The following is a 17,545-nucleotide window of genomic DNA, read 5'->3' as shown; positions in this document are numbered from 1 at the left end:
GTACACTTCTACATTCCTCAGACATCCTCTCGTACTCCAAGGTTGTTTTAAACAATCAGGTCAAAAAGATGATTCGCCTCTCTCCTAGATTTCTCCAATACTCCACAGGTATGTCATATGGATCATTTCCACTCTTTATCCTTTCCATAGCCGTCCTCATTTCCTTGTTACTAACCCTCTGCAGTTCCTGATTCTCTAACTGTCTTCCACCCATCAACTCTCTAACTTTCTTCTCTTCTCTCGTTAGCACATTTCTGTCTCTATCATTAACCACCCTAACCTGCTGCCACCTCCCAGTACTCCTGTCTACTTTCTTTGAATCCCCGACTATCCTGCTCTTTCTCTGCTAACTTCTTCCTAAGTGATCCTGTATGTCCTCAGTCCAAAACCAAGTCTCCTTGTCCCCTTTCCTCTGCCCAAAGGTCACATCAGACACCTTCTTTGCAGTTTCCCTCATCACTACAGCCATTCTTATCCAGCCATCTAGCAATTCTTCCCCACCACCCAGAGCCTGTATCAGCTACTACATAACATCTCCTTATCACCTGTTCCCTTCAGCTACATGTCCAATGAAGTATGCGCCAATATAATATGAGCCAGCTCTCTCCCTTTACTGCTCATAGACGATACATCAAGTCCCTACTCTCACTACACTTTCCTGCTCTCTCGCTGCCTTCTAACATGCCTTCCCCCCTCTCCTCTTCCTTTGTCTTTTGCCAACAGTAGCAAAGGTTTCATTGGCACAAGCACGACATTTAGGATAACTTACTTTATGTCACTCTTCTTTACTTTACTTTCTGTCATAAAGTGTAACCAAGGCGAATCCTGATATTAAACAATTAGAGGAATGATATTTTATTAACAGAGAAAGGTGCAATACCAATTTTTTCAAACCGATACAATACCGATACTTGGATCTGAGTACTTGCCGATACAGAGTACAAAAACCGATACTTCTACCACACACACACACACAAATGCAATGAATTGGAAGACAGATTTTATTTTATTCTCTGCCGATAAAAAATAAAATCTTAATAAAAATGACCACAAAAAAATTTCAAGTGAAAAATAAGCACTTCTGTTAAATTATTGCAGAGTCTCCACATTGTAATTTAACAAAATATCACTGAACTATTGGCACTGTCTCGAGCTTTCAGAATAATAAATAAACACTTCTGTTTATTTATTATATTTCATATCGCAGCTCGAGTATGCTGAGAAGACGGTGCAATCCTATGTTTTCCACGACCGGCATTGGCTGGTCATCCAGAGCGATAAAATGAGTCAGAGCCTCTGTTATTTTAGCTGCCCGTGGATTTTCGGGATGTCCCCCTAGTGGCCAATCTAAAAAACTACAACAGAAATGACAAGCCACCCTCTGATTAATGAAATAAGTTGGTATCGGTTCATGGTATCGGTTAACTTTTACGAGTATGAGTACACACACATTTTACAGTATCGGCCCCGATACCCGATACCAGTATCGGTATCGGTGCATCCCTAGTGCAAATGTTTTTTCAGCTAATGTGAAAAAACTGAGTGACTGCTTTAAAGCCCAATAAAAGATGAAGGATTATTTATAATTATAAGAATCAAGCTGTTCTAGAAAAGTCCCAGAATAAAAGCATGTATTTCCTGTGGTGTCAGAAATATAACACTTTTCTATAGCATTGTTTACGATAGGCAACTGTATGCTGACTGTCTTATGGTGATCCTGGGCTGCTCCAGCGACTCCTTGGCACTTCCCTTTGCTGTTCAACAGGCCCTCATGTTTGGTATGGTGATTGCCAAACGTCTGATTCTGGGGGAGTGGAAATCTGCCTCTCCTCCCTGCTTCAAGAGGTGGCTCAAGGAGATGGTCTCCTGTTTATACCTGGAAGAAATTCGGTTCTCTACGTCTGATTCCATGGAGAAGTTCAGGAAGATATGGGGGCCCTTTATAGACCACATTAAGAAGGACAGTTCACGCCCTGGGTCCTGACCACGTTGTTTTAACTGCTTTCCTTCTGAGCTGTTGCCCATAACTGTTATTGCATAATTGTTATCGGCTCCTCCTAGCGATCTTGTGAATTTGATTTTGTGGATTGGACTCACTGGATTGTGAGTTGTTTGACATGTATACCAGTTGCTTTTTTTTTTCTCTCTCTCTGCTGTCTTAAGTGCTGGCCGTGTACCCTGTTGTGGGGTTTGTTGCTGTTTTTTTTGTTTGTTTGTTTTTTGTTTGTTTGTTTGTTCCTGTGTTTTGTTTTTGATTATTTTTTGTTTGTTTGTTTGTTGTTATTGTCTTTATTGTCTGCGTTCCTCTGTCCCGCTGTTTGTGAATGTGTAAAATTTTGAAACTTGCATAAATAAATACATTAAAAAAAAAAGAAAAAGAAATATAACACTTTGATGTTGTTGCATGATGATGGCTCAAGTATGTTCAAGTCGAAAATGCCAACATATGTTTAGTTTTTAAAAGTTTAAGATTATAACACTTAAGAACTGAAGTCACAGCTACATCAGGATCACAAAACACCTAAAAGACAGACAAATGACAAAACAACACCTCTCCACTCAGATGCTCCGTTTTGTGAGAGCAGTTCAGAAAACCAATGAAATTAATATTTTAACAAATTTCTTTCTGTAATAAAAAAAATCTGTTAAAAGTTTTAAAACCTGAAAAAAAGATGACAGTATGAGCCTTTCACTTCATTCCGGTGAGTGCTTCACAGCTCCACCTGTTTTCCAGGAGGTCTGTCTATCGTTGTTCCCGCATAATCAAACTTAATCTTGGTCCACATTCCACATTGCAAGTGACCACTCACATTTCTATGATGTCATACTTTTGTGATGTGGACACACCGTTACACCACACACTAAACCCTAACCCAAAGAGCTTAACCCTAACTATAGCGCTACAAGCCTAACCACGATCACATCCCAACCCCCAGCCCCAATCCTAACAGCCTTTTATTTTCGATGTTTTCCTGAGTGCTCATTGGCTGTTTTTGTTTTTTTTACACGTCACAAAACTATGACATCATAACAATATGCTCACTTGGACCAACATTAATGATGATAATTCAAGAATAACTAAAGAGAATAAAAGTAAAGCATCTCTATTTCATACCAGCTGGCATCTGGTATGAATACCCAACCCCCTTTTTGGGGTTTGTATTCTGTTAGCTTACTTATGATGACATATCTGCTATTAAACACATATCTTGTAATTTTAGGCATGTTAAAAATCAAAATGTGCTTCTTTTTGTTTTTCCAATAATCTTCCATAAAGACAGTTTATAGCTGTGCAAATGGTTCTTTTGTGTTTTTAACAAATGCGTGAAAGGCTCTTCAAGGAAATTCAAAGCCTTGTTTGATGGAGTTCAATCATCTTTTTTATTTACTTCCAATTAAACATTATAATTCCAAATTCAGCAGATGTGTTTTTCCTTTTGGGGATTTTCATCTGTTTAGAGTGCTGTATAGGAGATTATAGTGTGCATGCATACTCTGCCATTATCATACCTTATATATGACTCTGAGTTTAAGTTGAAGTTTGGACTTGTAGCAGCTGGAGGGTCTTTTCTAAAATCTCTTCCAGGATCTCTACACCTCTTTTTTTTCCTCTTTCTGAGTGGGGGATAACCGAGGCGGGGGCTTCTGCCTCAGATATCGCTGCCTTGTCATTTAGGAGCAACATGACATTATGCTGCAACGAGGCGAGTTTGGGGTTTCAAAAAAAGTGGGGCTTTATAGTGACTGTAATTGGAGCAGGAGCCACATTCCTGAGCTGGAGAGCGAATCTGAAATACTCCCCAACAACGGGGGATGATTAAAAGACACCACTGCCAGCTGACTTCTCCTTATAATTTAAGTCTATTTCTGGATTTGCTGATGGTTTATAAAAAAAAAAGAAAAAAAAAAGAAGGGACAGCATGTTCCAGATGTGGGCCCTCCTTCTTCTCCTCCTCCTCCTCCTCTGGCTTCAGCTTCCACCTCCAACATGCTTGACAGGGAGGTGGGTGGAGGTGAAGGTGGAGGTGGAGGGAGGGTTGTGAGGGAGCGCAGGAGAAATTTGGCAAGTGCCCTCGAAAAGAAAGAGCAGGAGAAGAGATGGTTCAGTTCTGAGGACGCAGCAGAGGAGCTGAAGACGGATCATCATGAGGATGGAGCTTTTATCCAGGATGAAGGCTGCTGGGGTCATTACGCTGACGATGATGATGATCAGCCTTCATCAGATTTATTCTTCTTCTGCTCAGGTTGGTACCGGTGTCTGACCTGGTCATGCTTTTTAAAAAAAGAAAAAAAACATGAAATCATCTATATTTGGACCGAAGGTCTCATAAGACTAATTCAATATAATGTATTCAATCGAATTTAATGTAATAAAAAAAATTACGACTGGTTTTCTTAAATAAAATACAAAAGAATAGTTCTTATCATGTTTGCATTTTACTTTTATAGCTTTTAGGCTGTAACACTTTAATGTTCCCAGTCTTGGAGATGATATTCCTGCAAAAAGTCATCCCCTAAAGCTAAAATAATGCATGTTTAAAATATCAGCTGACCCCTCTCTAATTAGTAGGACACTGAAAAAAAATGATTTTTGATCCTGATAATGATGAAGGAACAATTTTGAGTAAAATGCAAATGAAATATATGAAATCAAAAGTTCATATAAAGTTCAAATAAAAAATCATCAAGCAAAATGAAGTTTAATTTTTTTTTTACATTGTACTCATGTAACAAAATTACATGGTAGATTTACATGTAATCTAATTACTTAAGTCAGCATTTTGGGTCTAAATGTTTTTTGAGTAAAAGTTGACATCAAAATGATTTTATATCCAAGTTTTATTTCTTAGAGAGTCAAAAAAGTTGGAACATGATCTGATCAAGAGAAAGATCGTGATCTTTTTTAGATTAAAAATATATTTGAGATTATTTATTGAGACATAGTGCAGTACCACTCACTGTGATTATAGATATAAGAAAGAAAAATCCATTTAGCTCTGTAAATTTGGCCATATGATGTTCATAATCATCTTCTCTTGCATGTCCTGAGAGCTTCAAGCATGGCTGATATTTTTAGATCCTTCTATGCTAAACACAAACATCAACTCGTTTTTCAAACTGAACATTTATGCAGACAATCATCGCTGATGATGAGAGCTCGGTGTCCAACTAAGACTGAGCAGTTTTCAAGAATCCAGTTTTCCAACCTGAAGGCAAAGAGCAGCAGGGACACACGTTTCTCAGCATCTGTAATATCCAGATGTTTCTGAGTCAGGACATTCAGCAGAAATGACCTGACCTGGACTTTCAGGCATCACAAACACATATCTTCAAACTGTAGCTTTGTGTGCTTCAAAAAATTAAGATCAAATTGAAGATTCATCTTTCTGACATGTTGGAGAAGATCCAGCTAGAAGCAGAAAGTATAAGACGACACATTAGGAGTTCTGCTCAGAGCAAAGGTGCGCAGGAGCATGACCTTCAATTTGATTCAGGTAAATTTAAATCAAGTTGAGCTCTTTGAACTTTTTAATCTTGTGTACCGTTAAATAATGTCCAAAAAACTAAGATTAAAAAAAAGAAATTCAACGACTATGACACACCCTTAGCCCCGGTCAAATCAATCAAAGTGCGGGAACGAATTCTTGTTTTTATTGTCATTAGAGTTTGATTACTCACACCAACACCAAAGTCTGTTTAAATACATAGTAGCTGCAGCTGCAGGTTCACCCTCCTCTTCACTGCCTGTAAGAAACCAAAGGAACGCCTCCAAACACCGAAAACACAAACCACAGGTTTGCTGTGTGGCAGCAGCGCCGGGTTAAGCTGTGTTTCAACAGTGATTGTGAGGCGAGCCGCCGCTTCTGGTTCAGTTTTCACCCAGGCTTAAATGCAGCTCTGAAAAACCTCACCTCTGTGTGCAGACCTCAAACCCGCAAACAGAATGTGATGGTCATCTTCTGCCTCTAGCCAAACAAATTATTACAACCTTGGAAAAACTTCGTGTTTTCATTATAATTTGGGCCTAAAGATAGAATTAATAGTAAATAATGAATATTTATTGTGATAGGAGGCATTTAGAAGTATACACCCACATCCACCGTGCAAATTTGAGCTTGGGTCAGCTCATGGTTTTGGTGTTCTGGCCCCAGAATTTACTCGGCTTATTATAAAAGTGCCAAAAAGACAAAGATTAGATGGAGGAAGGCCTTCTCTAACCCCTCCTCGTCCCGCCCCCACAGGAGTGTCCACCCACTCATGATCTGCTGAACTCGCTGCGGCAGGTGGAGAAGATGCTGGCGGTCCATGAGACGTCCTACCAGCAGGGCCTGCGCTCCCTAAAGAAGAAGATTAGCGCCCTGCACAACAGCACCATGGCCGTCTTTAAAATAGGTAAAAAATAAATGGTAAAAGTGGGAGGAGTTTTTGGTGTAGTGTCCCTGTGGCAGTGGTTTGTGGCGCAGCTGCAGGAGAGGCTGACACACTGGAGCTCCGTCAGTTCCTGGTGTCTGTTCCAGATGACCACAGGGTTTGAGGTCCAGCAGGTGGATTAAGATGATCTCAGACAGAAATGTTTTGCCTTGCAGCATCCTGCCCCAAACCGGATCCCCCCGCTCACGGCCGCAGACTGGGCAGGGTGTTTGGCATCGGACACGAGGTCCACTTCCTGTGCAAGTCCGGCTATGAGCTGATTGGTCCTCGAACCCGAGTGTGTCTGGAGTCTCTGAAGTGGAGCGGTCAGCAGCCCATGTGCAGACGTGAGTCTCCGGAGGTCAATCGCAGTTCTGCGCACAGTTTTGTGCTTCTGTTTTTTTACCTGGTTTTTCTTTTCAGGCCTCAACAGCACCGCCATCTCCCTCCCCTCCTTTTCTCCCGCTTCTCCCTCCTCCTCCGCCTCCTCTTCGTCATCGTTTCCTGCTTCTGCTGCTCTGTCAGCATCCTCTTCAGCAACTTCGCTTTCTCACCAATCGCCCACGTCATCCTCTCCCTCCTCTTCAGTACGACCCTCTCACTGCACACACTTCCTGGAATCCACCCGCTGCACCTGTGACGTAGGCTTCACCATATCAGGCCGTGACAACAACATCTGCACAGGTGATCAGTCCATACCAATAACCACCACATTAACGAAACGCTGTTTCGATATTTTCGCTTGAGAACCGAAATTGTTGGATGTAAATTTTCTTTCAATCAACCGGCCGATTAATCGACTCGAATTTTGCTTGTGTCTGTTTCAGATATCGACGAGTGCCATCTGTTCCCCCTCGGTCAGCCTGGCCGGCTCTGCGTCCATCAGTGCGTGAACACACCCGGCAGCTTCCACTGCATCTGTCCGTCCGGGTACGACCTGACCAGAGACGGCCGCGGCTGCGCAGGTCAGAGGTCATCCTGTTCTATTTGGGGAATGCTTAAGATCTCTGCGCCCTTGTAGTTGTACCTCTCACCTTTGACCTTTCGCATTCAGACATTGACGAGTGTGAAAACCGGATGCACAACTGCACAGCGGACCAGCTGTGTGTGAACACCTACGGAGGTTTCCAGTGCGTGACGGTGGAGTGTCCTCGCATGAAAAACGCCACGTACATCAAAACGTCGTCCATGTAAGAGTACTTACCGCCCTTTTTCTCCTCAACCTTCCTCTGAGCTGTTCTCTTCTATCTTACCTTCTGTGTCCTGTTTGTGTCTCCACATAAACATTTAGTTTGTACAATCTGAAAGTTTGCGAATCTCACTATTTACTTTAAAGGCAAACAGTCTGAGTTTCCAGTTTGCAGCTCATTTTTCAGTTTCAGCACTACTTGGCAAGTAGTTTTTGATGGTGGACAGACAAACTGGCATCTTCCATGCAAACTACTGGTGACCATGGCAACCTGTGGCGCCTTAACAATAATAAAAAGGTTTTTGGTACAGCACCAAATACCTGTTTGCAACCAGTTTCACACTAGAAGCAACCACTCAGCAGTGGGTTGAGGGCTAGACACTTTTCCCTATCAACCAATGGTTGCCAAATGATTGCCAACCAGTCTCTAAGTCTGTGTGAGTGGGACTCACTAATATTAACTCGACTAAAGAAAGGTTAGAGCGTGATTTGATCCCAAAAACCAAAACAATCTGTCTGTGATTCAAAAGAGCTAAGTGCTGTGATATTTGTCCCATTGGTCAAAAATCAGTCCACATGCTGTTTGAGGCAATCCAGAGAGTTGCAAAACATCTGGAAACTCTCCAAGTTCTACGGACTTTGTCTATTTGCCCAACAACTGTGGATGAAAACAAAACTGACAGTCTGAATTTGAAACGAGCGAACAAGCAGTCAAAAGAATGACTGCCCTGAACTACACTCAATTTAAATCACACATCGAGAGTGCAATTAAACAGCACCCAGAAACACGAAGACACAATCAAAACCATAAACCTGTCACCTCAGAAGAAAAAGAATCAGACATAAAGTCAATGACAGGGACAGCGATAAAGAAATATTTGACAAACAATGACCTCAACCTCACAGTTAACCACTTCCCTCCTCCACCCATCTCTTAGCTCTGGCAAAATCTGGGCTGAGGTTTGGCCTCAGATGAACTGTTTTTTCAGGCTACAGTTAGCTGATCGGTCAAGAACCTTGAAACGTGTTTACAGCACTGGACGTGTTTACCACAGCAGATTGTTCAAGTACTTCAAATCTTTTCCACACCTGGAATCACGGAGATGCCAGATTGCAAAAATTCGCCCAGTCAAACCCAAGAAACTGCAAGCCAAATACAGTCAACACAGATCAGACAGATCTGATCACTTCTTTGTGGGGAAAACCACCAAAAGAAAAAATAAACTATTGGGAGAACTTACTGTAAAAGTTGCCCATCATTCATCTTCGATTTGAAAGAGGATGTCAAAGGCATGTAATCTGAGCGAGCCTTTTGTTGGACACACTAGCTAAAGAGGGACTTGGATAAAGAGGATTTAGCAAGCCGCAAATTCAAGAGAAACGTTTGCCGAAAACAGCTGTTGTGTCAGCTGTTTCCTGTATTTTGGTCACAAAAAAATGAAGATTGCAGCCACACGGGATCTGCAGGGTGTTTGGCTTAGTTCAAGGGTTCTGCAAAATGTTTTCTGAGAAGATTTGCAGTGGAAACATTACTCTGAAGTATTTTAACTATAACATTTTAACACATCGATTAAAAGCTAAGAATCATTTTGCATAAGACTAGAACAAATGGCAGCAGAGGAAGACTGTATGTGGTGAAATTCCTCACATTAGTGCCATCACAAAAGAATTTCTAACTTTGATACAAAACCTTTAAAAAAATATCAACAATTTTACAAATGCATCAAATATTAAACTTAACAAAAGCCTCTTGAGGTAGAATCGTGTTTAAAATATTTTTTTAAGATTTGCATGATTCACAGTTCAAAACAAACCTTTCATTCATTCATGCTCTGTCTGAAATGAGCTGTTTTAACTCACCCCAACCGGCTGCAGCAGATGGCCCCGCCCCTTCCTGAGCCTATTGAGCCCGTTCTCACTCCCGAGGCGTAACATGCCGACGTTTTGGCACGTCCCGCGGCGTTCCTGAGGAACGCAAAAGGAGACCTTCGGCATTCTTATGGTACGCGGCAGGTTAAGGCTGAAATCCAGTGCAATGACGCTCCCGCGGGAATAGACGTTCCAGCCCTGTATTCCAGCCCTAAACCTAACCTTATCCCTAGCCCTAACCATAACCTTGTTCCTGACCTTAACCAAGACTTTAATTATGTTAAATAGCGTGTTTCTAAGCAATTTGAAGAAAAAGAGCGAACATGTGTAGATTGAGTCCATACGGTTCTCATATTTCCTCATTTTTCCGAGGTAGTCATTCAGGAACGTGGTGGGTAGCCGAAAACGTAATATGTTAACGATTTGTCACCTAGCGTAAAATGTTACGCTTTGGGAGTGAGAATGTGTTGGCCTATTCCTGCCGGAGGTTTCTTCCTGTTAAAAGGGAGTTTTTCCTTCCCACTGTCGCCAAAGCGCTTGCTCATAGGGTCATATGATTGTTGGTGTTTTCTCTGTATGTATTATTGCAGGGTCTTTACCTTTACAATATAAAGCGCATTAAGGCAATTGTTTTTGTGATTTGGCGCTCTATAAAAATATAAATGAAAAATTGAACTCCTAGTAAAGGTTTTGAACCGCATGTGGGTTCCATAACTGAGATGACCATATGAAGGATAACTCTCTCTGACCACTTAGAGAAAAAAATACAAATGTAAACTGCGTGTTTAGTGGCAGTCCATGTTTCAGACCATGAAGCTTTTGGCTCACAGAGGTTACTTACATATACTGAGTTATTATCACTCAACTTTTGTTATGTTTAATATGAACGTTCACTACTGGGACTGAAGATATATGACAGAAAACACTAACTTTGTCAAACATTTCAGCCATGCATGTCTGAAAAACACCGTCCCAAACCTAACTCTGAATCTGGGAGAGTGCAGAGTACGCCTGCACTCTCTCCAGCATATAACAAACAAAATCACGTGTTCACTTTCAGTGTTTGTGTCAATTTCTGAGAAAAGCAGGTCCTTACCCATGAGTACAAGAGCAGGGTATCATTTCAGGAGACTAGGATCATTTCAGGATTTTAACAGATTACTCTGGGGATGACTAAACAATCATGGCGTCTCTGGAGAACCATAAACAATCAGACTGGATTCTACTGTAGAGGAGACAGGAAGTCGATGAAGATGAAGAATACAAGAATGCGTTCCAACCCGCAACCACACTTTGTTGGAGATGTAGAAGTTTTTGACCCAAGACTGACCTCAGATGTTTTTTTGCTAACTATGACTCACAAGCTAACCATGAAGTGTAGCTTTACGTGGTAGGAGGCGTTAGCATGCTGAAGCTAATCAGATTAAACTGGATTAAAAATATATACGTCACAGAGTGATGAATATAAAAGCATTTTACAGGAAGTGAAAAGAGTTATTCAAAACCAATGGGTGCCCTCAAAAGAGTCGTCACAAAGACCGAACGATAGCTTGAAAAGTTTAAATAATGTTCTCTAACTAATAATCTGCACTTCTCTCAAATTACAGCTAAATCACCTTTTTCAGATCATGTCAAGCATCCAAACAGGTTTCTTCTCTCTCGCTCTAATCATCATGTTTTGTCTGGTTTGCTGTATCAGCGAACTTTTTTTTTCTTCTAACTTTATTTGAAATTATAAAGCGAACAGTCAGCCATTCCAGTTCAGTTTGTGCAGTAGACATACAGGGCAAATAACAGGAACAATATACAGTACAATGAAATAAGGAGGATTATTTCTGAATGAATTTCAATCAATGATAAACCTTTTTTATTGGAAGTCAATTTAAGAGAGTTTAAGTAATATTCGATTTCAATCAAAAACAAATTAAATGATGAGTTTTGAAATTTGTATCAGCTAACTTATCCCTTCAGTGATGCTCCATTAACATGCCTCACAGCTGGAGTTCAGTTTGCAAAATCCGAATGCCAAAAAGTCCAGTGCTTAAAAAAATAAATAAAAGTAGCACTAACACATAACACTTTTTTATTAGAGTTCAGCATCAAGTCCTTCTGTGAGCTCGATCTAGTCAGTTAAGAAACGCTGGTTGCTTTGGTGTAAAAAGTTAACGACAGGTGCAGTAGCGGGGCAACCACAAGAAAACTCGAAAACAGGAATGGTTTAGCTTGAGGCGAAACGTGGAGCTCACAGAGGTTTCACAGGTAATCCGACTCCTTCAGGAAGGCACATCGGGACATTCCTGGGTTTTCATGCATTTTAAAGACCCGTTTTTACTCCTTGGCTTTTAATTCTGTATGAGTCTGTCATTATTTGATCCTTATTATTTCCCTTTCCTTTTAAATGTTAATAATAATAATAATAATAATAATAACTTTATTTATAAAGCGCTTTCAAACAAAGTGCTGTACAACTTGAAACTAAAAAGATAAAAAAGAAATAAAAGCAATACAGGTAAAAGACACAATACAAGTTAAAAACAGTAAAAATTTAAAAACTAAAAGCCACAGAATTAAGACAAGTAAGATAGGGTGAACAAATGTGTCTTCAGCTTAGTTTTAAAAACCTCCACAGAGCAGCCTGCCTAACATCTTGAGGGAGGTTGTTCCACAGAAACGGGGCACGAAAAGAAAAAGCTCTCCAATAGTCTTTTTTCTGGCTCTAGGAACCTTTAGAAGGCCAGAGTCCTGAGATCGGAGAGCACGGGATGGAACGTAAAGATGTAAAAGGTCGGAGACGTATGAAGGTGCCAGTCCGTTTAAAGCCTTGTAGGTGAGCAGCAGGACCTTAAAATCTGCTCAAACCTGACAAGGTAGCCAATGAAGAGATCTCAGAACAGGCTAATGTGCTCAAGTTTCCCAGTTCTTGTTAAAATGCGAGCAGCTGCATTTTGCACCATCTGCAGACCTCTAAAACTTTTCTTTGGTAGCCCAGAAAGAAGAGCGTTACAATAATCAATGTGTGAGGACCAGAGATGGGCAGTAACGCGTTACTTGTAACGCGTTACTGTAATCTGATTACTTTTTTCATGTAACGAGTAAAGTAAGGGATTACTATTGCAAAAACGGTAATTAGATTACCGTTACTTTCCCGTAGGAACGCTGCGTTACTGCGTTACTAAAACCGTGATTTTTTGCGAGAATGTCTCATGACAGTGACGTAAGCAAGTGCAACGTTCGTGACAACAGCTGTGTGCAGATCAACAATGGATCATATATCGAGTGCAGAGAGAGTATGAGCGTGCAGCGTTTAAAGCGTGGAAGTACTGACCTTACTTTGAGTTTGATTCTATAAAAAGTGACAAAAACATTAGTGTCCGCTGTGCGTGGGAAGAAAACTTCTTTTTACAGCGAAAAAAACCCTAAACTTCCGAGCAAGCACCGAGTAGCTACGACGTAATGGGAAACTCACAGAGAAACTCGCGGATTCTTCCACTAACCGCTGCACACCTGCACCAGGGTAAACCTCCTCCTACCCCACTTCTGCTTTACAGGTGAAAATAAAGCAACAGGACCGCTAGTCTTTGACTTTATTTATTTTCTGCTGTGTTTTACTTGCATCTATTTGAAAGACTGAGTGTAAACACACAAAATATTTTATTTTATGTGCAGGAATGTGCAGAAAATAGGTTTAAATGTTAAACTAATTTCTTCCAGTCAGAGAATGTTGCAGATAATTAAATTTTTTCTTGATGCATAAAGTTAAAAGATTAAAACTAATAAAACAAGTTTTAAAAAGAGACTTTTCCATTTGATTACATTTTGTATGATGATTATGCAGAAAAAGTAGAATTGTGCTGAAAGATCTATCACTTTATCACCTATTCAGGTTGTAAATCGTGTTTTTAAAAAAGTAACTAAGTAACTAAGTAATTAATTACTTTTGAAAATAAGTAATCAGTAAAGTAACGGGATTACTTTTTGGGGGAAGTAATCGGTAATTAGTTACTGATTACTTTTTTCAAGTAACTTGACCAACACTGGTGAGGACACAAAAGCATGGACAAGAACAAGAACCTCAGCAGTGTCGCTTGTTACCTGATTTTTCTATTGTACAGTACTTTTAAAAACAACAACTGTTGACCAAAGCGCTATATAAATAAAACTGATTTGATTTGATTTGATTTTTTTAAGCAGTGCATGTGAATGTATGAGGCCACATTCAGGCTTGGGAACGGTGCACTCTTTATGATTGCAATAACCCTCAAGTGTGAGGTGACATCACAGGGTCCATGTAGCGCTTTAAAAGTAGACGCTTTTCTGAACGCTGTCTGGACAGGTCCAAAAAGATGGTCTTAAGGAGAAGTGAGCCCGTTTTAGAAAATCTTTTTGATCACATGTTAGTTAGTGTCCTTCTGTAATTGAGTATGTTGAAATCTTCTTTTTCATTTATCCAATTCAGTGCTGCTGAGGGCAGCTGAAGCCCTGAGGCCTCGCACTCGTTCATCTTAGATTAGGACAGAAAGCAGGCCGGTTGTTCCATAACAATGACTGAAACCTGTGAATAACTAAAAACCAATCATGTTTACCCTCTTTGTGTTCCTTCAGGCGGTGTGAGAGGAACCCGTGCATGCTGGGAGACAAGCAATGCTCTCAGGCGCCAAACTCCATCTCCTTCCACTTCCTCTCCGTAGTGTCCAACATGTCCGCCCCGCGCATCCTCTTCCGGGTGTCTGCCGCTCGCGTGCTGGGCGACACGCTGCGATTCGGCCTCGCCGGCGGTCGCGGCCGGGGCCACTTTGGCGTGCAGCGCTCGGGCAGACAGACGGGCACCCTCCTCCTGGTGACGCCCATCAAGGGGCCGGCCGCGCTAGAAGCCGAGGTGGAGATGAGCGAGCTGGAGGACAACACCCTGCTGGGCCGCTACCTCACCAAGGTCACCCTGTTCGTGTCTCCGTACGAGTTTTAGAAAGGAAGTGATGACGGTTACCCGGGGTTTGTAGAAGGAGATGAGCTGAACTCTGACTGTACTGATGAAGACGTTTCAGGGCAGGATGAAGAGTGGACGTGGAACCACTGAGTGTTTTTGACCTCGTTGTAGGCGACTGTAATTTTCTAGTTCTTTTCAAAAATATGAGTTTTGTATATAGAGCATAACATAGCCAGATTCAGGAAGACCTAATATTTAGTATTTAGGATTTTGAAGTGGGCCTGCTCTGCCTTACATCATTTTCTTGACATATATATGTGTAATATGATGTTTTTGATAAGTTTCAGATAATGAGGTGAGCACATGTAGAAGTAAACCTCATGAGACAAAAGCTCAGGCTTCACAAAGTTTTTTTTCTACTGTTGGAATTATGATGTCACCGAGAGTAGATATTCCTAATATGGTCATCTTAAGTCCCTCCCACACACTTGTTTTCGGGAAGGGCAGCCAATCAGAGATAGTTGCCTTAATAAGAAAGATGAACTGACAGGAATAAATTAAAGTTGTTGTTTGTTTGTTTTTATAAAGACCTTCACTCTGTTGGGTCCCACCTAGCATCACATTCTTCAATTTGACGTATATTTTAAATTATTTTGTATTGAAAAACAATCTTTAAAATAAAAACATTCTAACTAATCTATTGTTTGTTACATGTTCGTTTTTAAGAGTCTGCTCTCTACCAAAGTCACTTCTGTAGAAAGCTAACACTAACTTGGACTTAGATTGCTAGGATGCTACGCTACACTGGCACTACCAACATGTTCTCACTCCCAAAGCGTAACATTTTACGCTAGGTGACAAATCGTCAACATATTACGTTTTCAGCTACCCACCACGTTCCTGAATGACGACCTCGGAAAAATGAGGAAATATGAGAACCGTATGGACTCAATCTACACATGTTCGCTCTTTTTCTTCAAATCGCTTAGAAACACGCTATTTAACATCATTAAACTCTTGGTTTAAGGTCAGGAAAAAGGTTATGGTTAGAGCTAGGGATAAGGTTAGGTTTAGGGCTGGAATACAGGGCTGGAACGTCTATTCCCGCGGGAGCGTCATTGCACTGGATTTCAGCCATAACCCGCCGCGTACCATAAGAACGCCAAAGGTCTCCTTTCGCGTTCCTCGGGAACGCCGCGGGACGTGACAAAACGTTGGCATGTTACGCCTCGGGAGTGAGAACGGGCTCGCACTACTTAGTGCACCATTCTAAGTATGGATGTTAGAGCACAACCTGCACATTCTCCTTATTGGTTTAGTTCATATTAAAAGGTTTAATACTGCTTTTTACACACATGTTTATACAAAACCTTCCTTCAGTCATATAGAGCAGCGGTCTCCAACCTTTTTTGCGCCACGGACCGGTTTATGCCCGACAATATTTTCATGGACCGGCCTTTAAGGTGTCGCGGATAAATACAACAAAATAAAACTAGTACTGGTATAGAAAAAAAGAACATTTATTCATAACACACGTGAAAAGACCCAGGAAAACCGAGTAAATGATAAAAACGATAACAAAATAACGCTCAAAACCGATTAAAAACCCTGAAAACTATACATTTCAGACCTGAGCCTCAACTCTCGCGGCCCGGTACCAAACAACTTACAGACCGGTACCAGTCCGAGGCCCGGGGTTGGGGGCCGCTGCTATAGAGCTACTCTACAGATGCCATCATTAAAATATGAAGCTGGAAATGAGGAAATTCATTGACCCTGGAGGCAAAACAAAAGTCAGCGAACAGGAGCACAAATTCAGCCAAACCAGTTAATTAAAGGTTGCGCAAATTATATGTTTGAGAAAGTCCTTCCATCACCTCTGAAAAACTACAGGTCAAAGTTCATGTCACTTTAAATTTTTAAACACATCTATAGAGAATGCAGGGATGTGTCACCCACATGTTTTTTATGTTTACAACTGTGGTTATTGTTTTCCAGTCCATTCACTGGAACAATAAAAACCATAAACGACACATCCACTCAACCATCCATCATCTTACTTCCACTGATTCAGGTCAGGAGCCTAACCCAGCTAGTTGAGCTAAATGAACATGAAAGGAAGCACAAAGGTTTCTGGAACATGTTCAAACAACTGAAGCTGATATCATCACTTATTCAAAAGTTCTGTTTCCTCAATCGCTGTAAGAAAAATGAGGCATTTTGTGTTTTAATATTTTCTTGTGCTGAGGATGTTGTGGATCTCATGAAAACAGTGACTGTTTCCTAACTTTAACCACATGATAGCAACCTTAACTTCAGCGATGACAAACTAAACCTCAACCTTCACTCGTGTGCAGAAATCAAACTACTTCTGGGAACCAGCTGTGCGCAGGAGATAAGAAACTTTTATCCGCCATTCGAACAAGTTAAATGAATTCCAGGAACAAGTTTATTATCTTGTTCTCAGGAGGTGTTGGTGTGATTTTGTTTTTAATTATTGCCCAGGGTAACTGTATTGTGAAAATAAGTTATTCTCTTGTGGGAAATGTGAACACCTGGAACGAGATATTGTCTTTTGGGAACGAGTTAGTTAAATGTTCCCTTCATAAAACATCTTTGAAGCTCTGTAAGACCATAAAAATGTAACCGTCTGTAAATTGTCTAAGCAATTGTTTTATTGGATTTTCCAATTATTCAAATACTGAGAAGCATTTAACCCTGTAACGTGTTTGACATGAGTTTTTGAGACCTCTACATCATCAGTGTGACGATTCTTGTTCCTAAATAAATTGCCCCAAAACGCTGAATGCATCCATCCATCTTCATCCGCTTTATCCGAGGCCGGGTCGCCGGGGCAGCAGCCTAAGCAGAGAGGCCCAGACCTCCCTCTCCCCAGCCACCTCCTCCAGCTTATCCGGGGAAACACCAAGGCGTTCCCAGGCCAGCCGAGAGATATAATCTCTCCAGCGTGTCCTGGGTCTGCCCCGGGGCCTCCTCCCAGTGGGACATGCCCAGAACACCTCACCCAGGAGGCGCCCAGGAGACATCCTTGTCAGATGCCCGAACCACCTCAGCTGGCTCCTTTCAATGTGGAGCAGCAGCGGCTCTACTCTGAGCCCCTCCCGGATGGCCGAACTTTTCACCCTATCTCT

The 17,545-nt window shown here is 41.2% G+C and overlaps 1 protein-coding gene across 1 annotated transcript; it reads left to right on the top strand.

The window, feature by feature from the left end:
• The first annotated feature begins 4,084 nt into the window (after positions 1 to 4,084).
• On the top strand, positions 4,085 to 15,079 carry LOC102794670 (fibulin-7-like). The gene is made up of 7 exons (XM_006805382.3): positions 4,085 to 4,244; positions 6,243 to 6,393; positions 6,588 to 6,758; positions 6,835 to 7,095; positions 7,239 to 7,376; positions 7,466 to 7,601; positions 14,072 to 15,079. The coding sequence occupies exons 1-7, from the start codon at positions 4,146 to 4,148 to the stop codon at positions 14,430 to 14,432; spliced, it is 1,317 nt and encodes a 438-aa protein (XP_006805445.2). The 5' UTR covers positions 4,085 to 4,145; the 3' UTR covers positions 14,433 to 15,079.
• Positions 15,080 to 17,545: the final 2,466 nt, after the last annotated feature.

This window comes from Neolamprologus brichardi, chromosome 7 (assembly GCF_056152115.1).
Source record: "Neolamprologus brichardi isolate AB-2024 chromosome 7, ASM5615211v1, whole genome shotgun sequence".
Lineage (NCBI taxonomy): Eukaryota > Metazoa > Chordata > Actinopteri > Cichliformes > Cichlidae > Neolamprologus > Neolamprologus brichardi.
Note: the sequence above shows the minus strand (reverse complement) of the source record. Positions and strands in the feature narration are given on the sequence as shown.